At 46.9% G+C, this 25,238-nt stretch overlaps 1 protein-coding gene across 1 annotated transcript in view; it reads left to right on the top strand.

Annotated features, from left to right (window-relative positions):
* Positions 1-615: 615 nt before the first annotated feature.
* The window catches only part of LOC149347341 (uncharacterized), a 58,957-nt gene continuing 34,334 nt past the window's right edge, over positions 616-25,238 (top strand). Inside the window, exons 1-3 of the mRNA XM_089587011.1 lie at positions 616-677; positions 9,604-9,752; positions 17,289-17,523. Coding sequence (XP_089443137.1) covers positions 616-677; positions 9,604-9,752; positions 17,289-17,523 — 446 coding nt within the window. The remainder of the gene's footprint in view (positions 678-9,603; positions 9,753-17,288; positions 17,524-25,238) is intronic.

Genomic DNA, 25,238 nt, shown 5'->3' with positions numbered 1-25,238 from the left:
AAGGTTTTCAGTATTCTTATCGATCACATTACTGATACAGCTATTGCAAAATTAATGTGATTTACTTACCTAGCCGGAACACAGTACAGTTACAGACCATATAATGAACAGTGGAAAGTCTGCTATCCAGAATGTGGATAAATCACTCAGCTACGAAGCGGGGTCCCAAAAATGTTATTCTTTTGAAATGTTTTCATTTTCATGGAAAAATAAACAAATATATCGCTCTCTTGGAAATAGACTTTGCTGGTGGCTTAAGCAAGTACACTCTAATCCCCTATCTGTTCATATGAAACCTACAGTTAATCCAATGTAAAAGATAAAAAAAATCTTTGCGGAACCGCAACAGCGGCATTTTTGGCGGGCGCACAGAACACGCAGCACATAACGCGGAAGAACCATGGGCTGGGAAAAACTACTTTGCTATGTGCTACTGTTGTGGATGCATTCGCTGTAAAACATCCAGGTTGCATGCTCATGCGACAGCTTAAGCGATGACTTCCTTCTTTATTTCTCTTATACATGGTTCTTGACGGTCCAGCTAAAACCGACTTAGGGAAGGACGAGGAAGTTTTAAAGGAGTTCCACGACCCTACACCCGCAGTTATGACATCCATGAACACACCCCTCACACCTCCCGGTGGCTCTTCCAAGAACAACGGTGAATCCACAACAAGGTAAAAAGCTACATTGTTTCGCCACTGCAACTATTGCGAAATGTACGGACATTTCAGTGTTTTTGAAGTTTTGGAAATCTTTGTAATTTCTTTTACGAGAAATCTCTGCACTGCGGCAGCAGTAGTTTTGACTCCGGGCTCCGTTGCTGGTAGGCGTAGTTCCGACCCGAGATTTCTGATGAGCTCTAGAAACTACAGATTTATTGAAAGTTGATGCCGGGAAGTCTCAAATTTTCGAAGCCTTTCGAATGCCTCAGTGTGAGCCGGTGTGAAATCGAGTTCAATGCTTTTTTTTGTACAAATTCTCATTCAGGAAGAGCATAGACTCAATTGTTCTAATTATTCCATTTTTTACCACTATTTTGAAGACGAAGACATGCTCGCGTCAGTTGACAGAACTCCAAGGGCCTTAGTGGCGGCAAGTTAAGCAAGAATGGCGCCATAATGTGCCGTTTGTTGGAAATATATAGACAGGAAATGAGTGTGCATTAAAAAAATTTCATTTGCAATACCGGTTCGAACAGAAACGCTGTTCTTCGCAGTCGCACTAGTCGGCTTCATCATCGACACGCTTAAGCGGAACGTCACGTGGATGAGGGAAAAAATAGAGAAAAACAATGGAAGTCGCCGCGGTGGCTCCGTGGTTATGGTGCTCGGCTGTAGCTCGATTTTACACGAATGAGTGGTCACACTGTCCAAGATGGTGCTCTATACAACGTACAAATGTGGTAATCTTATGCATTTATATTTTTGTCACTAAGGTACCAGAATACTTATTTTTGACGCTTAGAGGGTCGTAAAAGATTGAAATTTGATAGCGTAAAAGAATTATTCGTTGTTTTGATTACACCAGTGCTATTGTTCGAGCTTTAACGGTTTAAGCCGCCAATCAAGCTGTAAAGAGACCCTCATCATGATCCTGGGAGATGCCATTAAATGTGCAGCAACTAATAAAATCATTTGAAAGTAGTACGAAAACGCCTCATGTTTATAACAAAAGCGCACAAAATGAACAATCACGAAATATTTAAATTCCGCTAGAATGGCTGCCTCTGGAATTGCCCTTTCGTGCAGCCAAGCTTCGATCTAACAACAGGGAAGCAGATACATCAATTCGGCTGATAATTTGACGAAATTTGGAATATCTCCTTACTACCACCACCCTTTTCCGTGTTCTAAATCACTGAAAGAAAGGAACAGACAGAGAGCTCCGAACTGACAGTAAATTAACGCAAACGCAAAGTTTATAAGTGAATAGTTCCTAGCAGGGAGCACCAACGCGAACAGGAAGCACCGTCAACCTTTTCTTCTTCGTTCGACCCTTTCACGCGGGAGTCCACTTCATCCTCCACTTCAACTTCATCGTAACAATATTGCAAAGACGCTGCTTTTGTCATCTTGGTCACTGATACACGTAGTAATGGGTGTCTGAAAGAGCAAAACATTGTTTATTTCCTTCGGTATTCTTGATGTAGCTGTTTTACCTGAGGCTGAAGCAAGTGACAACCTGGTTCTATACAAAATCAAAGAACACTGCGTATAGCCTGGTTTCTATTCGCAAGGCATCTCCAAACAGCTGACTTATCTTAAGTGTGCTTGCATGTACTGCTCTCTTTCTCTGGCTCGAGGGTTTTCCCTGGAGAAGGATTTTGTCTAGGGAAGCCGGTATCTGCGGCTGAAGAGCATAGGAGGCACAAGAGTGGGGTCTCCTTTGCGCTTTTGATACACAGGCGTGAAGACTTTTTCGTCTCCAACTCACGAACAAGCGCGACAGGAATCTCTGCAGGCGGCTCTCCTGCAATGAATGGTATAGAATGCAACTCAACGCATCAGGCATCATGCGTTTCGAGCTCAGGGAGTAGATGTGTTCGCTCTAGAGTGCGGTGGCTGATGCGGAAAGGGTTGCGAAATGTAGCTGGTGGTGGTGCAGAGGTTAGACAACATGGCCATGGCTGACACGCGACAGTGCTATTTTGTGATCAGGAGAAAAGTCATTTCCAGGTGAGTGTCTGTAGACCGTTAGAGCTTCGAATTAGGAGGCTCAGAAAAGAAGCTAGTTCCGTAAGCTGATTGATATCTAGCGCAGCTCTGTATCTAATGCAAGCTAGCATAGAAAATATCTTGTAAGCAAGGGACAGTAATTGAATAGGCATTTTTCTAGGCCTTTCTCTACCTTGCTTGTTATTGAGTCATCTTGTGTGCTTTAGGCTCACTGGAAGTCATGAGGCACTGGGTACACAAAGTTACGAGTATTCCTAGCACACGCCTCTGGCCTACTTAAGTAGGTCGCCAGTTACCGGCCGTTATCGAGTTTTTAGTCCTCTGCATATGCACTAACTGCCTCTAGTTCTAAACTTGACACTTGATTTGGGAGCTCTTTTCTCTGTCATTAGCTCTCTGACTACTGAGGCTGTTGCCCAAATCCGTGCTGACTTTTCCACCTGACTTATCTATGGCGCCTCGATACAGCGTTCATTCGGCATGGTGACGACACCTATTGACCAATTTGGAGGCGCCATTTTGCATGACATGCACAGTGGCGACCCCTACAGTATAGAGACGGGTTCTAAAATGTAATTCTAATTAAGACTTCGATATCAGAAAGCAGTAGTGAGCCTTATGTTGTGTGATAGGCAAGAAAATACTAATTTCTGCAAATATGCTTTTATGCTGTATAATTAGCATGTTTTTCAAAATGGTGCGGATTTGAGCACACCACCGATGGAAGCTGCATCGGGGCAACCTAGGTCTACCTATCGTACGTATATGCCGAAAATGACTTTGCCACCATTCTAACAACCTATATATCGTTTGTGTCCGTCTCTAATTTACCCTTTGTGACCTTCCAGTTTTGACCATGCTTTATTGCTTGCTAATTTCTTTCCTTGTCTTAATTTTTAGTCCCTAACCTTGCAACAATTGATCAAATGCCATAATTGTGTTAGTTATACAGTACATCTCGAGTTTGAGGCTTTCTTTTTCTGGAGGCGCTGTAAGATGAATTTTAATTTTCTGGAACAGCTTTCTGGTACAATGCTTCACTTTCTGCTTTGTAGTTCAGTGGCGCACCGTTATAATGACCTTACTTTCGTCTCCTGCCTGTCCGCTGAGGTCGACCTACTTTGTTCAGACGGAATACATGTTACGAGTACTACGTCCTCATCCTAAACTAGTGTACATACCTTTTACTCCTTGCTTCTTTTCTCATATGGTAGTTCGGCACTACTTTTTCTCCATTTATGTAAATGGGCATGTTGGTGACGGGAACATCGTAAGAAGACAACGCTTAAGTACGAGATGCAAAAATAAGTGCCATTCCTGGTCTCCTTGTCTGTCCATGATTTGGTATTTATGATTTACCGTTCCCCATTCCCATTTCTATTGTAGTCTAACTCTACACTTTACAATTGCTCGGTGATATACACTTCGCTTTTCCTAATGACTCTAGTACCTACACGATGAAGGAATGTACACCGAATATGTGCACAAGGAATGTGCACAATTCCATACTTAGTATCCTGTTCAGGCATTTGCAAGTCGTCAATATCACGTTTTTTCATTTGTGTAAAGCGATGAACAAGATTTAATTCAGATTTCTAGAACCTTTTTCATAGGTCGCAGGTGCCTTCCCACAACTGAGCCTTAATTCTACCTTCTTAATTAAATCGCCACTGAGTTCATTTTGTTAGGCTTTTAAACGATTCATCGCTCATCCTACAACTGCAATGGACATTCTGCAAATCGCGTCATTCCCGCTGAGTATCAGAGCCGGTTTTATAAAAAGGGAAAATGCATACGTCTGCTCTAAAATTAAAAACAACATAAACAAGACAGGAGTCAGAATGTCTTGTTTTTCTTTATCTTAGGAGCGGCGTCCGCACTTTCACGCTTCATTATGATTGTCCTCGACCAGATGGATTTTCGTCGACCCGAATACTATATCTCTGGAGCTGCCCATGCCACAATAAAACTTTTCGTCTCTTTAGCTAAAATCTAAACAGTGGCAATATCTTGGTAATGCTACGGCTCCACTGATACTGAATGAGAATCCTAAGTCAAGTGCTGCCCTTTCTGCTCTTCACTGGTACTAGAATAGATGCTCATTCTGTTCCTCTCTATCTAACGTACCATTTTCTAGAGACTATCAAAAAATTAGGGCATCTCATGTCATTGCTCATAACACTTCAAACATCATGGCCATTCCAGTCACATACGATAGCTCCGTGCGTTAGTAACTGCTAGCACAAGTTTCTTATTGTGCCTGGTTCGCATATATGCATTGTTAATGGCCTCCGCTAGGTCGCGCTTGTAAGCAGACGCGGATAGAACATGACGGGTAAGGTTTAAACGATAGATTCGTATTGAAGCTTGGGCATACCAGGGTTTTCCGCGTCACGCCCTTGCAATGGTTTATTAGAACCTATTTCATTAGTAAAGAATATGCATATCTTGCTGCTACAGGACACTTTGAAACGTTGTCTTTTGTGAAGACATAAATGGCTGTCACGGCTGAGTACGAGACGCCCCGCCAAGAAAGGAAACGAAGATAGAAACTGTGGCACGCAGCGGACGAAACCGACGTAGCCACGGGGAAAGAGCGAAGCAGACGGTGCAAAGTGCGCGCGTTTGCGCGGAAGCAATAATCGTTTACACGGAGACCGAAGAAAACCAGACGGCGTGGGCGCGCGGCTTTGGGGACCGCAAGTGCGTGTGAAACCACGGCCGCGAAGATACATGGGCGCAACGCACCCGCGGGGCGAGGAGGTCGGTATGCCACGGCGTCCCCTCCGTGCGGCCGCCCCGAGGGTAGACAAAGGGACTCGAGTTTTGACGCCGGTGAAGGAAACACGCTCTGAGGCTGCCCTCCCAGGCCGACGCACCCCGGCAACGATCCGGACCGTCGTGACGCTCCTTCGGCTACGCACCGCAGGCCCCGGCGAGGTCTCCTCTGGCGACATTCCTCACCATCATCCACATTGAGTACTGATTGGACTGTTTTCATTATCATTCATTCGATTTCTACATGGACTCAAAAGACTCTAATTAGAACTATTTGATGTTGTTCTTTAAACCACCTGCGTGTGGGAACTCTGCCTGATTGTTGCATGTTTATCTATGTGATGTAACCTCTGCTTTTTAGTTTTGTAGTTGATTTTTATTGTTGCAGTAAACATTGTTTTTGGAGACGTACACCTCTCAGGTTTTTTGACTCACGTCCTAGACAGACAGTGACATAAAATTAATGGCGAGCCTGCCAGGATCCTCATTCGTCACTCTGTCGTAACGTTAATGTGAACACGCTTGTGCTCGTGCTGAAGCCAGAGAGATGGACCTCCACAAGCTTATGTTGAGAGCCGGAAAGCTTGGGTTCACGAAAGAGGAAACGATGGCTCTTTATGAGGAGGAGAAAACGAGACACAAAGAGGAAAGGGAGTTGGCGCATAAGCAGGCGCTTGAAGAGAGCGACAGGGCTCGTGAACAGGCAGTTGAAGCAGAAGAGAGAGCTAAGCGGATGGCAGAACTAGAAGAAAAGAGAATGTGCCAGGAAAGACCTGCTGATTTGGATCGTTACCTTCCAGCACTGCTATTTGCATACCGAGAGGTTCCGCAGTCAAGTTTGGGCTTCTCGCCATTGGAAATGCTGTACGGCAGAGCCGTCAGAGGACCACTGACTATCCTTCGAGAGCTTTGGTCAAATAAGGAATTGGAAGCCGAACAGAAAACCACGTATACTTACGTGCTGGAGCTGAGAGAGAGGTTGGATAAAACATGCGAGATTGCGCACCGCAACCTTGATGCTGCCAAGGAGAAGTACAGGAAATTTTATAACCGCAAGTCGGTGAATCGACAGCTAAAGCCAGGTGAAAAGGCCTTGATCCTGCTGCCGAGTGACAAGAACAAGCTCACTATGCAGTGGAAAGGTCCATTTCCAGTAACAAGGAAGAAGAATGAAGTAGACTACGAGCTGCTAGTGAACGGAAACAAGAAGATCTTCCACATAAATATGCTGAAGAGATATGAAGAAAGGAGCCCTAATGCCGACCAGATGATCGCCTGCATGGTCATCAGTGAAGAGCCGGATGGAGAGGAAGTGCCCACTTTCAATGCAAGGAAGACATCGGGACCAGAGGACGCGGTGATTAACCCGGCCCTAGAAGTAGAAAAGACGGCGCAACTCAAGCGTCTTCTCGAACGATACGACACCGTTTTCTCAGACCTGCCTGGAAAGACGAAGGTTCTTGAGTGCAAGCTGCGCCTGACCACTGAGCAGCCTATACACGTCAGGCAGTACCCTTTGCCACTGGTTACACATAAGACAGTCGAGAAAGAAGTAGAGGAAATGCTTAGACTGGGCATAGTTGAGCGCACGGAGTCCGCCTATAACTCACCCCTCGTAGTCGTCAAGAAGACAGATGGTTCCAATCGACTGTGTGTCGACTTCAGGCTTCTCAACAACGTCTTAATCCCCGATAGTGAGTCCATTCCAAGAATTGACGTGGTGTTTGCGAGCGTCGCACAAAAGAAATTTTTCTCGAAGTTCGACCTCGCGAAAGGGTATTGGCAGATACCTATGGAGGAAGGTTCCAAGGAAAAAACAGCCTTCTCATGAGCTAACGGCCTATTTCAGTTTCGATTCATGCCATTTGGCCTGAAGACTGCAGCGGCCACGTTCACAAAGCTAATGAGACTGGTACTGGGTGGTCTTCACTATGTACACGACTACATAGACGACATTCTGGTTAACACAGACACGTGGGAGGAACATTTGATGGCGCTTGAAACCCTTTTTGAGAGACTCCGTGAGGCGAACCTGACGGTGAAGCCCACAAAGTGCGAGGTCGGATTTGAATCGGTATCCTTTCTAGGACACGAGATAGGGATGGGGCGGATAGTGACGAAGCCAGATATCGTAGAAAAAATACAGGCGGCACCAAGGCCGACAACCAAAAGGCAGGTGCAGTCCTTTTTGGGATTAACTGGATTCTACAGAGAATTCAGTCCACATTATGCAGACATAGCTCTCCCACTGGTGGAGACGACAAAGAAAGGGGCACCAAATACAGTAAACTGGAGTGACCGACAGCAGGAAGCATTCAACAAGCTTAAAGAAAGAATGGCGCAACCGCCCGTCTTGCTGGCCCCTAATGTAAACAAAGAATTTGTTTTACGCACAGACGCATCAGGGACAGCCCTAGGCGCAGTGCTGATGCAGGAGGAAGACGGAATACTTCACCCTGTGGCCTATGCTAGCAAGAAGCTCAGTGCATGCGAACAAAACTACTCGACTGTAGAAAAGGAGTGTTTAGCACTTGTGTGGGCAATAAAGAAGTTTCATTCGTACCTGTATGGAACGCATTTTAGGGTGCAAACAGACCACCAGCCCCTACAGTGTTTGACAAAAACCAAATGGTCGAACGGAAGATTGATGAGATGGAGCTTAACACTCCAGGAGTACGAGTTCCATATCGAATACATAAAAGGAAGAGAAAACTTGGGAGCAGACTTCCTTAGTAGGCTGAACTAAGGGTGGCTTTCAGCGTGTTTAGCATGCATATGTACCCGCAGGAAAGAAGTATCTATATATGTTCGTGCTTTGCTGTTCTTTGTGTGCATACTGTGTGAACTGTGCGGTTTCTTGTGACTTTTGTGTGTGCGTGTTTGTGCATATTACGCGAGTGAGCAGTTTTCCTTCGTAGGAAAACTCTTAAGTGGGGGGGTACTTGTCACGGCTGAGTACGAGACGCCCCGCCAAGAAAGGAAACGAAGATAGAAACTGTGGCACGCAGCGGACGAAACCGACGTAGCCACGGGGAAAGAGCGAAGCAGACGGTGCAAAGTGCGCGCGTTTGCGCGGAAGCAATAATCGTTTACACGGAGACCGAAGAAAACCAGACGGCGTGGGCGCGCGGCTTTGGGGACCGCAAGTGCGTGTGAAACCACGGCCGCGAAGATACATGGGCGCAACGCACCCGCGGGGCGAGGAGGTCGGTATGCCACGGCGTCCCCTCCGTGCGGCCGCCCCGAGGGTAGACAAAGGGACTCGAGTTTTGACGCCGGTGAAGGAAACACGCTCTGAGGCTGCCCTCCCAGGTCGACGCACCCCGGCAACGATCCGGACCGTCGTGACGCTCCTTCGGCTACGCACCGCAGGCCCCGGCGAGGTCTCCTCTGGCGACATTCCTCACCATCATCCACCTTGAGTACTGATTGGACTGTTTTCATTATCATTCATTCGATTTCTGCATGGACTCAAAAGACTCTAATTAGAACTATTTGATGTTGTTCTTTAAACCACCTGCGTGTGGGAACTCTGCCTGATTGTTGCATGTTTATCTATGTGATGTAACCTCTGCTTTTTAGTTTTGTAGTTGATTTTTATTGTTGCAGTAAACATTGTTTTTGGAGACGTACACCTCTCTGGTTTTTTGACTCACGTCCTAGACAGACAGTGACAATGGCACATGCTAGTCGAATCACGGTGCTGCAGCAAAACACGTATATTAGGTCCCTGTATTTACCGGAAGGCAGCACAGGTTTTCATAGGTCCTGGCCGGATGTCCCTCCTGCCACCGGCTGTACCCTGAAGATTCGCTTATGTGATCCATTTTCTTGCCAAAGGTGTTGTGTAAAAAGGAAAACATAAGCAAGAATCTTACTGGTGATATTTAATTAGGACACTGTCATCGTGATTACTTGCGCGCGCCACTAAAGAACACGTTATGTGAAGTGGTTTGAGCATCCTTTTTCAATCCTCAAAAAGCCCTGATCCGGCGATGTTGTTTAGTGACGATTAACTCGACAACGCGACTTTAAACGACCACTGTTAATTGTTCTGCCATTGATCTTTTTACTCAGCCGTTTGTTTGCTGCAAATAGCCACGAAGAAATACAGTCGAGTGAATCATCTTTTTTTCTGCCCTAACAGAGTTGACAAGGTCACGACCACACGAAAGGCCGATATGACTATTTCTTCTACTACGATTACATCTACGATTAGTTCAACCACAACGAAATCCAGTTCCACTACAACGACAAGACCACGTTCGACTACAAAAACAAATACAATAAAAACAAGTAAGTAAGGCTTTCTGTACCTGACCGCTGCGTGAGACGGTGTTATTTGTTTAGGGCTTAAAACTCGCTGCGGTTTATACGCCATCAGCGCTGCGTGTAGGGGCACCACTGAAATCCCTCTTGCGGTCGGTTCTGAAAACAGCGGTCGGTTCTGAAAACAGCGGTCGGGTTTGCCAGCCACGCTGCCGGATAGTCGCGGCCACATTGGCTTAGTTTAGCGGCTGAGATTTCCTTTTCGTGTTTTCAAGTGATAGTTATTTCTATATCCGCAAAAATAAGAGGAGGAGGTGGATCGGCACTTACAGAGAGTGGTCGCATCTTCGACGCCGCTGCGGTATGGCGAGCTCAATGCATGTGTGCGCAAAGTGCTTGCGGCAAAACCAACGACGCTCTAATACGAACTACAGTTGATAGCAGTTAGTTACTTCCCAAGCCGCTCAACGCCGCATATATGGTGCATGTGCTGCAAAGCCCCAACAAGCTAAGCCACTGTTCAATATTTGTCCTTCGTATCCCCCAGCAGCCGCGCCCCACGGAGCGCCGGCTACGCATACCCGCATGTCGCGCTGCTCACCAGTAATTGAATCTCTTGCCAGTAAATTGCAACGCCAAGGCAGAAACCGAACCTTTAGGCGCCGTTCCTGAATAGTTCTTGCAAAACAATGCGACGCCCTGCCGCGGTGGCTCAGTGGTTACGGCGCTGGTCTTCTCACCCGAAAGACGCGGGTTCGATCCTGGCCGCGGTGGCTGAATTTCTTGGGAATAGAAATTCTAGAGGCCCGTGTACTGTGCAATGTCAGTGCACGTTAAGGAACCCCAAGTGGTCGAAATTTCCGGAGCCCTTCACTACGGCATCCCTCATAGCCTGAGTTGCTTTGGGACGTTAAACCCCAATAAACCAACCAAATCAACTAAAATAATGTGATGCTCGTTTAAATTATCTGCTATGGTACCACCGTAACCGTGACGTGAGCAGATTGAAGAAGAGGGCAAGGAGAAAATTGTGGCCCTCTGTGCTATATTCAGGGATCCAGCTTTGAAGTGCTCGCTTTGAAAGCACTGTGATATGGCACCGGAGCTATGTTAGAGTTCAACAGAGTTCACCATTCCCTGTTCGCTGTTCAAGAGTTCACTGTTCTACGCTTTGCGAAGTAGCTACAGCTTATATTTATATTTGATTGGCACACTAGCAAAAAACGTTAGAGGGCTCTGCGGAAACTGCATTTGAGTAATGCGAAAGCATTGACGCCTCCTCGCCATCTCTAATTGCTCCTCTTTGCCTCTATGCCAACTGTGACGTCGAATCTGACCATCGAATCACACAATTCACCTTAAACCACAGTTAATACACCTTACTCTACAATTCACATTTAATTCGCTAATAATTCATTTCATTCACACTCAATTCACTTATTCCACAATTTTGACAGATTTAATCTGCACTTAGTCCATTTATTTGGAGTTTATTTATTTAATTCACAACTGATTTCCGCAAATTCATAGTTAATTCATTCTAGTGTATCATTGAATCACGTTATACCCAGATAAATGCACCTTAATTTATAATTCACCCTAATTCACTCTAATGCACTTTAATTCATCTTCATTTACTACTGGCGTTTTTATTATTTGCTATTAGTGACTGAATTTCGAATAACTCCAAAGCCCCCATCGTTCACCTCGGTATTCATTTCGAACATTCAAATTTCGCGCCGCATGTTGGCTCCGCCACCTGTCTGGTCACGCGGGGCAATCACGTGGTACATAACATGGTGTGTCACGTGGCACCGCACTTCCGGCGATTCAAATTTTGCGCCACTCCCGGCCCGACCACGTCCACTTTTGGTCACTTTTTTGGCTCTAATTCATCATCACCATCATCATCAGCCTGACTACACCCACTGCAGGGCAAAGGCCTCTCCCATGTCTCTCCAATTAACCCTGTCCTTTGTCATTTGCCGCCACTGTATCCCCGCAAACTTCTTAATCTCATCCGCCCACCTAACTTTCTGCCGTCCCCTGCTACGTTTGCTTTCTCTTGGAATCCACTCCGTTACCCTTAAGGACCAGCGGTTATCTTGCCTTCGCATTACATGCCTTGCCCAAGCCCATTTTTTCCTCTTGATTTCGACTTGGATGTCATTAACCCGCGTTTGTTCCCTCACCCACTCCGCCCTCTTCCGATCTCTTAACGTTACACCTATCATTTTCCTTTCCATAGCTCGCTGCGTTGTTCTTAACTTAAGCTGAACCCTCTTTGTTAGCCTCCACGTTTCTGCCCCATAGGTGAGTACCGGTAGGATACAGCTGTTGTATACTTTTCTCTTCAGGGATATTACTAAACTGCCATTCATGATCTGAGATAACCTGCCATATGCGCTCCACCCCATTCTTATTCTTCTAGTTATTTCCCTCTCATGATCAGGATCTGCGGTCACTGCCTGCCCTAAGTAGACATAGTCCCTTATTACTTCCAGCACCTCGCTACCAATGGCGAACTGCTGTTGCCTTGCTAGGCTGTTGAACATTACTTTGGTTTTCTGCATGTTAATTCTTAGCCCCACCGTTCTGGCTCTAATTAATCAAATAATAATCCGATCGGCAACAAAATTTTTGCCCCCCATCCTCACATCATCCTCCTTCGATTCTAACCACCTTTGAGACGATATCTCTTGATAGTTTCCCAGAATCGCTCCGGACACGGTTTTGATGACGGAAAGCCGCTGACATAGCCTAGTAATGCTTTCGCATTAAAAGATAAAATATCGAAAAAAAAATGTTATGGTAATAAGACCTGCTTTTTCAAATATACAGCTTTAGATGATCTCTTTTCGGACTGTAGACCACTGGCTACAGGTAATATTGCATGCGTAATTGCAGCCTTTTTCACGCAGTGGTTGAAATAATATTGTCAACCGCACAGAGCGGTTCATCTTCGCCTGACATCTGTCAGCCATTCTAGTTTGTTAGCACTAGCCTACATGGTCGGAAATTTGGTGGGTGTGTACGCTGAGCTCTTGGTGTTTTTATTTCCCTTAAACAGAACACTAGTTGGACACCTCGCTCTTTTCATTCATGCGTTATGGGAGTAGCACATTGTCTGAGGGCGCTAACAAACCTTCAAAACGTACTCGCCTTGGTCGTTTTGCGGCTTTAGCATTTCACTATTGATATCACCAAATTAAAAAAAAAAGGTGCCAAAACAGAGCCCTGTGGCACGCCCCAGTTCAACCCGACGAGGCGCGGAGAGAGCCCCTGAAACACGAACACTCAATGTGCGCCCGCTCAAAAAGCCCTGGGTCATAGCGCACAGCGGGCCCGCTCACCCGTGGCTAATGAGCTCAAAGTCGTTGGATCGAGTCCTGAACGCCGCTACGTCATTTTGACAGAAGCGGACCGCAAAAGCCTTTAGGCAGTATGCAATTCCAGTGAACGTTAAAGGGCCTCGGATGATCGAACTTAATCCGGATCCTCTGCTACGGAATCCTTCATGGTCCACGTGCAGTGTTTGGATGTCACACCTTACATATAACTGCATAATTTCTGCCTAATTAAAAAAAATTACCGCCGAACAAAATACAACCAAAAAAGAGATCAGTATCTTTTGACAGTATTTTAAGTCTTCGGGGACCAAAAGCATTTAAATAAAATGGGTACACTATGAAGTTTCATGCTTCATTAAATTTATCTTTTGAGCCCCAGAGCAACGTCAGGTGTCATTCGCGGAATCGTGCACAAGCATCGTCGTGAATACTATGTTGGTGAAATTGAAAGGACATCCGCATGCTGTAAAGATAAAGCAGTCTTTCTAAAGAGCGCGCAGGACTGAGCCAGATACACAATATGCCACGCCCCAATATATAGAGGGAACACCAAAACCAGCGATTCCATGTCACTCACAGCGACCTCTGAAGCTCGGTATACCAGTGTAATGAACGGTTAGAAGTTTTGCACAGTGCTTAACAGTGTAAAGCGGCTGACACGTAAAATAAGACTGACGCAGGAATCGACAGAGATTGATCAGACCTCCGGAACAGTTTATTTCTTTCACAGTGTTTACCCAGTGGTCGTTTTTGATGCACGTCGTAAACAAGCCAAAGCACCAGAATACTGGGCGAAGAAAAATCGTTATTTCCGAGGCCATATCCCCATCTGAGATTAAAGGGGCTCTGAAACCCTTACAAAAAAAGTTTTAGACACTCTATAGAGTGTCTATAGACTTCTTTCTATGAAGTTATAGACTGTCTATAGAGAAAAGTCCATAGGCAATACAAATGCCATAGACAGTCTATAGCAATCTATAGATTTAGGGCCATACACTTTTAGTAGACTTTGTCTATAGGCGGTCTATAGACAATGAATAGACAAAAAGCAATATCTATAGGAAGTTAATAGAGTCAATAAGAAGTCTATAGGCTGTCTATAGACGATTTTTATAAGGGACACCTTCTGAAGAGAGTATTTAAGCTCGCTAAATGACTACATTCGCTGGCCATGAACTCCTGAACCAAATAATGCACGGTGACGCGCAGCACTGAACCCAAAATCGCGCGCTAAAGTGGGGGTGTCCTTTCCGGCCACCGTTTTCATGCTCGCACCCTCCTCCGTCGTAAGCTGCTAGAAATTCTTTTCAGAGCTGTCTAGCGGTTAGATACTTTCAGGCTTTAAGCAGCTACCATAGCCCCGGCCAATCGGACATTTCAGCGTAATTTAATGACTGCTCAGGAAATAAGTGGGCAACGCTAAGTCAGCATCATCAATGCCGCCCCGAGTGATCAAAAGCGCCCGCTCACCCAACACAGTGGGGCATCTTGCGCACTCTGTTGACACACGTTGTGGTCCAGCGAATGCAGGTTAACTTGCTTTGGACAGAAATCTGCTCATGTGTGGGAATTCACATTTTGTTTTCGCGTATTTCCATCGCACTCTGTGCTCATTAATTTCAAGAAACTACATTCCATGTGTCACAATGCATATAGCATCAATTTTTATTCCTGCGCAGCCGAACAGTTTAGGCACAGCGCGTTTTGGCCAAGCTAACATGGATCCAGATATATTCAGTTAGAGATAGAGAATAAAAGGAAACGCTATGCTCGTGCTCCTTTCTGTGCGTTGTGAAACTAAACGAAAATGAATTAATTCTTAACTACATGAATGGCAGGATAGGTCGTCACGCGCTCCTTATACTCCTCGCAGTGAGCGACAGAATTAAAAGCAGGAAGAACAAAACGACAAGATCCCACACAAAATTGTGTAGGTACCAGGGCACACGGGGGTGGCAGGGAAACAAGAGGCCGACAGGATAGCTCGAGGATACATTACTTTCCGAGCATCCGACGAGCCCGCGGAACTCGCGTCAGCACCCAGGGAATACTCGGCCGTACTACAAAACTACAAAGGCAGAAGAATGCGATATCCCCCACCGCACAAATCTCTCAGCAGAGAGGAAGCTGTCCCTTGGAGACAATTGCAAACAGGGACTTTCCCAAACCTACATATACTAAACAAAATGCACCCTGCAATATACGCGGACAAATGTCCCTGGTGCGACGAAAAACCTACTCTATACCACATCACATGGGCCTGCCAAAACATAGACGTGGTTCCCAAAGTACAAAACCCGAGTGCGGAGCAATGGGAGACTCTGCTGTCCAGCGACCGCTTTAAAGACCAACAAGGTCTGGTACAGCGAGCTCAACGGGCGGCCACTGCCGCCCGTTGAGCAGTGGCTCAACGGGAGGGCAACCGACCACTGATTAGACGCGGACCACTTCGGCAGAGAAGGCTCCTGGGGATAGAACCAAGACGTCTCTGAAGATGCCCCCAAACCGCAGGGAAAGCATTAGTGAAAATAAAGTTTTCCCTTCCTTCCTCCCTTATGAACCGCGCTTCTCAGAGGTGTTTATGTCGTGAATGAGTCGTTGTTGTTAAAGTTGTAAAAACGCATTTTATTAGTACAACACGCTAGAATAAAGCTCTACGCTCAAATTTCACTATCAACAAACTTTAGTATATAGAATATTTCTTAATAAATCTAGTATTAACAGATTAGAGGTGCACTAGAAAAAGCATACCTGTGTTGCGTAAATATTCGCGTAATAAATACGCTCAGAATAAGCTTTTTATGATCTGCGTATCACCGTTGTTTATGCAAGGACACCACACCAAGTGGCATCAATTAATAAATTTTCTGTTTAGGTTTATGGGGTTTAACGTCCCGAAGCGACGCAGGCTATGAGTGACGCCGTAGTGGAGGGCTCCGGATATTACGACAACCTGGGGTGCTTTAACAAGCACAGCGCTTTAACGTACGCTGGCCGCTAGCATTTTTCCTCCATCAAAATACGACGCCGCGGCCGGGATAGAACCTGCGTCTTTCGGGTCAGCAGCCGAGCATCATAACCACTGAGCCACCGCGGCGCTTCATAAATTTTGAACGAACGAACGAACCAATGCATTCTTCTGTCATAAAATTAAGAAAATGTGTTCAACTTCACAGTTGCCCACTTTTTATTGGGAACGCCACTGATTGCATTTAAGAAAAAATAAATCATTCTTTAACTAATCTTTGCCGATCGCCTATTATTGCACTCCTTCACGCTAGTGATGTCCGCATTGCCGCACTATCTACCAGAACAGACTAAACCGACGTTCCTTTCTCGGTTTGTCAAAGGTAAAACAAAAACGTCCGTGTAGAACAAATCAGAGCGCATAATATAAACCAGAGGAACCTACTTTTCTGCTAAGTCCTTATCTTACACAAGCCTTAAAAAATGGAGCTCTGTGGTAAAAACTACGTTGCAGACACTTTTGCAGTGAAAGCTGTTAATAGCATTTCTTTAGCCTAGAGCCCTCCATTCTACCGTGGAATCGACAGCGTCAGCCGAAAGACTCTAATTACTCACTGAAATAACTTGTCCGCTGCTAGGGGGGGGCAAGTGGCAACTGTAATAGAAATACTTAAATTACCACTTGCCATTCTGCGCACGTGCAAATTAGAAATAGTTTTTTTTCTTTATGTAATGTTAACTTGAATTCAATGAATAGATTCAGTCGCCACATTTCGTTTGAAGCCCCGCATTCTACCGTGCAATCTGCTGTCAGCCGGAAGTCCATATTTGTGAGATAATAATAGGGTTAAATTAATTTTATTCAATTCAATTCACTTGTCATTTGCCACACGTGGCAGGTGGCGGCCACCTGCCTCTGGGGACGTGTGGTAAAGAGTAGAAAGAAAAATCCTCCTCTCCACATTTGAAGGAAGATCGAAGTGCGAGACATATCGAGAGAGGGTGGGCGGCGAGGAGTAGCCTAGTGCCTTGGTATCTTAAGTCGAGAAAAGGATAATGTGAATCCGGAATTCGGCTGCCACGACAAGAACGCAGGGTTTGACTACCGTAGCAAGAGGAGGTTGTGACGTTGTGCGCCCACGGTAGAAAGCAGGCCTATACAGCTAAATCAAAACAATAATAGTTTCCCCGCTGCATGCGCTTAGCCGCTAAGACTGTCTCTACCATTTTTTTTCTTCTTCCAAAGCCCGGTCGAAAAAGATAAACAAGCCTGTGACAAAAACATCCATGATCTGCACCGTGGACTGTGAGAGGTTTATCAATTTGCCTGCGGACGGCTTGTGCGACTTCGTACTCTTTGAGTCGCTCTACAAGTGCAATGCAGAGCTGGAGACACTCTGGCTCATGGGCAACCTGGCTGACTTCGTAAGCCTGGCGGAATCAAGCAAGGAGACGCAGTACGGCTGCTCCGTCGAAACCCTGTGAGCCTTCACATTGTCATTGTCCTTCCGTCGCTTCCTCGAGTGCCATGTGGGAGGGGACGAAAGCAACTGTTTCAAAGCCAAGAATCTAATGCCCTTTATCTTAAGAAATATTGGCTTGTGTAAAGGTTCCTATAGCCTCAAAACGAAAAGCTTGCACGTTTCTGTTTTTTTTTTGCAAACTGACACGCTTGTTAATGACATGAAAAGTATTTGAACGATCAGGCGAGCATGATAGACAAAAGAAATCATACACGTAAGATACAAATTGACCAAGTTTACTTCGTCCGGATTCCCAATTTGCAATGAGATTAGATACAGATCACTTATTGACAAATCCACTGATTACAGTACATAGGCAACAAACGAAAACATAAGCATGCGGCCAAACACAGCACTTTGTTCGCTAGTGGCGACGGATGCTCCTTTTATCGGTGAAAAAGAGCGACAGTTTAGGTTCATCATCATCATCATCTTCAGCCTGACTACGCCCACTGCAGGGCAAAGGCCTCTCCCATGTCTGCAATTAATGCTCTCCTTCGCCAGTTGCGGCCACTGTACGCCCGCAAACTTCCTAATCTCATCCGCCCACCTAACTTTCTGCCGCCCCCTGCTACGTTTGCCTTCTCTTGGAATCCACTCAGTTGCCCTTAAGGACCAGCGGTTACCAACAACCATTACATTACTTTACATTGGCAGGGTATGTAATGCCCTGCCAAAGCCCATTTCCTCGTCTTGATTTCAACTAGGATTTCATGAACCCGCGTTTGTTCCCTCACCCACTCCGTCCGCTTCCGATCTTTTAACGTTACACCTATGATTTTTCTTTCCATAACTTGATGCGTTGTCCTTAACTTAAGCTGAACCCTTTTTGTTCGCTTCCACGTTTCTACCCCATAGGTGAGTACCGGTAAGATACAGCTGTTGTATACTTTTCTCTTGAGGGATATTCGTAAACTACCATTCACGATTTGGGAGAACCTGCCAAATGCGCTCCACCCCATTCTTATTCTTTTAGTTATTTCCCTCTCATGATCCGGATCAGCGGTCACTACCTGCCCTAAGTAGACATATATCTCTTACTACTTCCAGCCCCTCGGTATCAATTGTGAACTACTGTTCCTTTCTGGACTGTTACACATTACTTTGGTTTCATGCATGTTAATTTTTTAGCTTAACTTTTCTGCTCTGCCTGTCTAGCTCATTGATCAGGCTTTGCAGTTCATGTCTTGAGTGACATAGCAAGGTAATGTCATCAGCGAATCGCAAATTACGCAGGTATTCTCCATTAAGTCTTATCCCCAACTCTTCCCATTTCAGGTCCCGGAATACCTCCTGTAAACGGGCAGTGAAGAGCATAGGCGAGATCGTGTCTCCCTACCTGACACCTATCCGTATTGTAATTTTATTGCTGACTTTATGAGGGACTATAGTAGCTGTGCAGTCGTTATAAATATCTTCCAATATTTTCGCATAACACTCTTCTACACCTTGATTCCGCAATGCCTGCATAACAGCTGAGGTTCCACTGAGTCAAATGCTTCCTCGTAATCAATGAAAGCTGTTTATAGGGGCTGGTTATATTCTGCGCATTTCTCTATCACCTGATTTATAGCGTGGATATGGCCTATTGTCGAGTATTCTTTACGAAAGCCTTCATGATCATTTGGTTGATTGAAATATAAGGTTGTCCTGATTCTGTTAGCGATTACCTTAGTAAAAAAATTCAGGGGGCACTTTGACTGTCTGAAGTGCGTAGAGGCGAAAGCGTTTTCCGCACCACTTTGCCTATGTGACACTGGTGACGTCACGACTGAAGACGTTACACATAATTGATGACGAAGTATTGACAAATTGCTAAGTAATGACTAATTACTGATTAATCACACAGCACTAATTGGCTGCTAATTAATGGCGCTTAACCTTCGCCTTTAGGAGTGGAATGCGACAGCGTGTTGTAGCGTTGCCAGGGAGTCCACGGAACGCCACCATCCGTTCGACGCTATGCCTTGCCCTTTGAAAGCAACGCTTTTTGAGGAAGGAACTGGCGCAGTAATTCTCAGTCATCTCGGTGGACACCTTAACCGCACCGTACAGGAAAGGACGAAGTGGGAGTGAAACAAGAAAGAGGGGCCGTAATGAAGAAACTGAAAATTGTATCGGAGGAAAGGAAATTACGCAGTAACTGTCTCACATATCTCGGTGGACACCCTTCAAAACGCGAACACATCTGTTGACACGGCTGCCTACACGGCTGCCGACACGGACGCAAACACCGGTGCCGACACGGTCGCAGACACGGCTGCCGACACGGATTGCTAACGACAGCATGAGGCATTAAAGGATTTCGCCTTAATACCTTGTATGCAACGGACAGTAAGCTGATATGCCTGTAATTCTTCGTCTTTGACGTCTCCTTTTATATGAATTAAGATAATGTTGGCGTTCTTCCAAGGTTCTTACTATCGGAAAATCATGATAGATGGCAAGTCGTAGGCTGAGCTGCCTCTCATCATTACTTCCCAGGACTGAAAAAACTACACCGGTCAACGGGCGGATACCACCGACATCGATGGTTCAGAATAGCCATCAGCGCTTTAAGGTGGCTGTTTACACCGGCCGCAGCTCTTAGCGGAGCCAGTAAAACATTATTCAAAACACGTATTTTTCTTTCGAAATTTGAAGCCTGACAACTGCCGACGGATAGGCGACAAGGATAGTGTTACATCACCGCGTGCCTCATATACACATTAAAACACAAGGGACGTGGATCTGTCCTTTCAGAATACCCATTAAATTTGGGGCTAAGCTAAAAACGATTGAAACATTTTGTCATTTCTTTGAAATGAGCGAAACTAATGAAAATAAGTATTTTTACGTATAGAAGGCAAATAACAAAACAACAACGCAGAGACCATTCAGGAGTCAACAAATCTAGCAGGATGACTGAACGGAGCAGACAGGGTGTCATGCGCCGCAAGGGTGTACGGATTGAAGGCGTTGTCGTGTACAACAGATGTATCATAATATTGTTGCCGATAGTTTGCACACAGACCACATCAATAGCCATTCAATGGCGCCAAACGGCAAAGTTTTGGGTATATATGACGATGTGGGGTCGAGCGCAAGTGGGCTTGTTCCCACCGCCTCTTCGGTAGCTGAGTTCTCTACCGACCGAGCGGACGCTATGCGTTACCAGTGCAGGTTCGAACAGCGAAGACAGAAAATATCAGGTGTTGAAAATTTTGTGAAATAAGTTCCTTGTGCCCTGACCCGGGTAGAGGCAAAATAATAAAAATACTACATATGAGCTCTTCCGATTTTGTTACTGCCCAAAATCGAGTTTGATCCTACGAAATCCGTTGTGATCGAAAACTGGAAAAGCATTACGGAAGCAATGGCAACGTTGACTGACAGCTATATTATTAGTCAGATTTCACACATATACCACAAAGATGGCTGTCATATTGAAATTTCAATGACTACAAACCACAACGCTAAAGGAAGATTCATGCCTGTGATCTATACGATTAATTTCTTAACTTTCATTATTTGAATTACGTACCAGCTTCGAAGGCAAAAAACAATTACTTAGTTTGTTTCATTGTCGTGAGTACGAATAAGCATGGAAGTGGAATTTTTTTTTGCGAAATTTGTGCACTGTTCGTACATCGTATATTAGCCTTGTACCGGTTCGATTGTGCTTTTAGTTTAGCATACACATCTCGTATCTTATTGCTACTGCCCCTTTCAACAGAGACACTCAGAGTACATAGGTACTAATAAATAATAAAAAATGCGTTGTGGCAAAGGTGCAGCACACAATAGGCGGCTCATAGATGGTGGAACCAGCACTTGTTTTTTTGTGAATAATTCTATCCGTGTGAAGTACCGACACGCTTATCCCGTTGTGTTCTTGAACAACGCTGCGCGAATGGTAAAATTGGTCAATTGGTTTTTGAGGAAATGAAATGGCGCAGTATCTGTCTCACATATCTCGATGGACACGTGAACTGCGCCGTAAGGGAAGGGAGGAAGGTAGGAGTCAAAGAAAAAAGAGAGAAAAAGGTGCCGTGGCGGAAGTCTCCGGAATAATTTCAATCACCTGGGGATCTTTAACGTGCACTGGCATCGCACAGCACACGGGCGCCTTTTGCGTTCCGCCTCTATCGTAACGTGACCGCCGCGGTCGGGTTCGAATCCGGGAACACTAGCTCAGTAGACCTTCTGCCTACATTTGCAGATTGAGGACCGCTGCTGTCATGAGCCGTTTTTTTCTTCGAGCTTATCAGCGCAGTTAGCACCGCTGCCGCCGAGCTTCGCGAAGAGAAGTTTCAAAGCTCAGGAAGACGACGTGTTTATGGTGGTGGAAAACATTTATGTACAGGTATAATACAGGAGGTTATGCATGAGCTGACCCAGAGGGGGCCAGCCCTTACAAATACTAGGTGGAGGTCCCTAGTTCGGGACCCCAGTGGCATCGGCCGCCGCCCAGGCTCGCCCGACCAAGGCCCGTTGGGCCTGCAGGTCAGAGCAGCCGAGCAGGGTCGCCTCCCAGTCCTCCCGGGTTGGGTTGGGGTGAGGGGGGATAGCAGGGTTGGAGGGGCAGGCCCACACCATGTGGTAGATGTCCGAAGACTTCTCCGCACAGTGCGGACAGCTGCCCGAGAAAGAAGGGTCGAAGTGTTTCAGAGCTGCCGGGCACAGCAAAGTATTAGTATACAGGCGGAGCAGAAGCCGCTCCTCCGCCTTTGACAGACCTTTACACGGGCGGGGATAAAGACCATGGCCAGATTGATAGAGTAAAATGATGTCTTTGAAGGTGTAAGCTGGAATAAATTCGAGTTCCTGATCGTCAGGGTCGCAGGGGAATGTCCGGTGAGAGAGCGCGCGGGCGGCGGCGTCAGCTGCCTCATTTCCCTCAAGGCCCATGTGAGCGGGAGCCCAAACGATACGCCGGTGCGCGGGGTCACCGGTGTAGACGCTGTTTTGAAGAATGCGGTAGGTTAGATACGGTACCCAGCCCTGCTCGACGTTCCGACATGCCCCTCGCGAGTCGGAAATAATTGTTTTTGAATTGGAATCAGATGCAGCCAACGCAATGGCGACCTCCTCCGCGTGTGTTATGTCACGGGCTCGGAAAGTAAGGCCGTTCACTGTTTTGGATTGGTGGATGACTGCGGCTGTGTACCATCCCCCATGGTGGGGACCTGAGGCATCCACGTAGAATACGCCGGGTTTCGATCCATAGTGGCGGGCCAGGGCTTCCGCCCGCGCCAGGCGCCGGCCATTATGGTCCTCACGGTTCATGTTCGCGGGAAGAGGGCGCACGTGGAGGGCGCATCTCCACTGGGATGGAATACGTACGCGCTCTTCCATGAGAGTGGTATGTTCGATGTGTAGTCGGGCAAGGAGGCGGCGACCCGACGATGTCTTCGAGAGACGTGTGTATTGGTTAGTCAAGTGGGCTTGCCGGAGCTCCCGAAATGTGTTCACCATGCCTATAGCCCCAGGAGGCGCTTGTTGGAGGTGGTCACGGGGAGGCCTAGAGCCCGCTTAATAATTTTGCGGAGGATGACTTCGAGTGAATCCTCGTCTTGCTTCCGCAGGTGGAGGTATGGGGTCGAATATATAATTCGACCGGTTACAAATGCATGCGCCAGCCGCAAGGCGTCCTTACATCGTAACCCCCCGCGCTTGTTAGAAACCCGGCGGACCAAGCGGCCCACCTGGTCCCCCACCTGACGGAGTTTGGCCAATGTTGTTTCTGACCGTCTGTCTTGATGTATAAAGAGCCCCAGTACCCGGACTTCGATATTTTCAGGGATTGGACCTGTCTCGAGAGACAATGAAATTTTGGCTGTGCACTTTGGTGAGGGGTGTATGTGCACAAATTCAGACTTTTGGGTGGAGCATTGGAGGCCGCAGCGGCGAGCATAACGGTCCACTATGGTCGCCGCCTCCTGCAGGTTAGCCTCAATGTCTGCAAGGGAACCCTGCGTGGCCCACAGGGTGATGTCATCAGCATACAGCGCATGCTGCACACCGGCGACAGCGTCCAGCTGGGCCGGTAGGCGCATCATAGCCAAATTGAATAAGAGGGGAGAGAGCACCGCGCCCTGGGGTGTACCCCTGGTTCCTAAATGAAAAGGGCCATGTTCTTTATCCTGGATCCGAATGTAAGATTGTCTGTAGGTTAAAAATTGCCGAATGTATTGAAAGGCATTTCTGCCGCAGTTAGTTTGTGAGAGGTGGGTGAGAATGATCTCGTGGGTAATGTTGTCGAATGCACCCTTCGAATCCAAGGCGAGTACGACCTTGTCATTGTGAGGGTATTCCACGGGGTCGAGGACAGCCCGATCGAGTTGTAGCAGGACATCTTGTGCAGATCTGTGTGGGCGAAACCCGAACATGGTGTCTGCGAAAAGGTGTTTGGATTCCATGAACTCGGGCAACCTGTCACGTACCATCGTCTCCATGAGTTTGCCCACACAGGAAGTCAGAGAGATGGGGCGGAGGTTGTCCGTGTTGATGGCCTTGCCAGCTTTAGGAATGAAGGTGACCAGGGCGGTCTTCCACTCGATGGGTAGTGGCACTTCCCCAAGCCAGATTGAGTTAATGTAATTCAATAAAGACAGGTATGCTGGGTCGGGGAGGTTGGCTAACAATTTGACTGTAATTTTGTCCCGACCCGGAGCGGTGCCGCGTTTCATTTTTGCCAGGGCCGCCTTCAGGTCGTGGAGCTCGAACGGTTGATCCAGCTCAACGTTCTCAGAACCTTCATAAGAGTACGCCGGCCCGCGGGAGTCCTGGGTGGTGCACAAGTACTGGTCCCGGAGCTTGTGCGCCAATTGATTTGTGTTGCCCTGAAAGCTGTGTATTGCTCTTTGGAGGTGTTTTTGAGTTTCCGTGCGTGTTTGCGCTGGGTCAATTAGGGCGCGAAAGAGTCGCCACGTGTTCCGGCTGGACATTTGCCGCGCTGCCGTATTGCATCGGGCCACCCAGTTGGAGTCGGCGAGTTGGGCCGCATACTCAGCCGCTCGTTGAGTTAGCTCGGCGATGCGAGCTTTAAGTTTCCGGTTGTGCTTCTGCCGGCGCCACCGACGGACGAGGCAATGCCGGGCCTCCCAGAGATGGAGCAGGTGGTTGTCCACGTCCGAGACCGCCTCTGAGAGCTGAATTTGAGTTTCGGAGGAGCGAAGGCCAGAGACCAATTGTGACCAAGACTGGTAGCCCTGCTCATGTATGGGTGTGACATTGTTATAATTCTGCCTGAACTTGATCCAATCTGGGAGTCGGGCTTGTGTTGTTGGTCGCGCGAAAGGATGGGTCCTAATCGTAGTATTCAGGAGGCAGTGGTCGCTGCCGAGGGTTTCCTCGGTGTTGACCCAGTCTGCATATTGAATGTTGCGGGTGAAGGTCAAGTCCGGACATGTATCCCTAGTCACGGAGTTGCCTATACGAGTTGGGTGGACTGGGTCAGTGTGAAGAGTGAGGCCCAGCGTTGACGCAAGCTCCGCCAACTTGCGTCCCCGGGAAGCGAAGGAGCTGGATTTTTCCTCCGCTGGTTCTAATGCCGAAACGCACCCTTGGCCCCTGAATCGGATCTTCAGTGTTAATGCCTTAGTTAAGAGTTGTTGCGAGTGAGAGAAGGATGAAGAGGAAAGTGCACGGGCCTGCCGACTGGCTCGAGCCGAGCAACAACCGCTGCCAGG

Source organism: Amblyomma mixtum, chromosome 4 (assembly GCF_055824585.1).
Source record: "Amblyomma mixtum isolate Tamu chromosome 4, ASM5582458v1, whole genome shotgun sequence".
Classification (NCBI taxonomy): Eukaryota; Metazoa; Arthropoda; class Arachnida; order Ixodida; family Ixodidae; genus Amblyomma; species Amblyomma mixtum.
The sequence above is the reverse complement of the archived record's forward strand: the minus strand, read 5'-3'. Positions and strand labels throughout refer to the sequence as shown.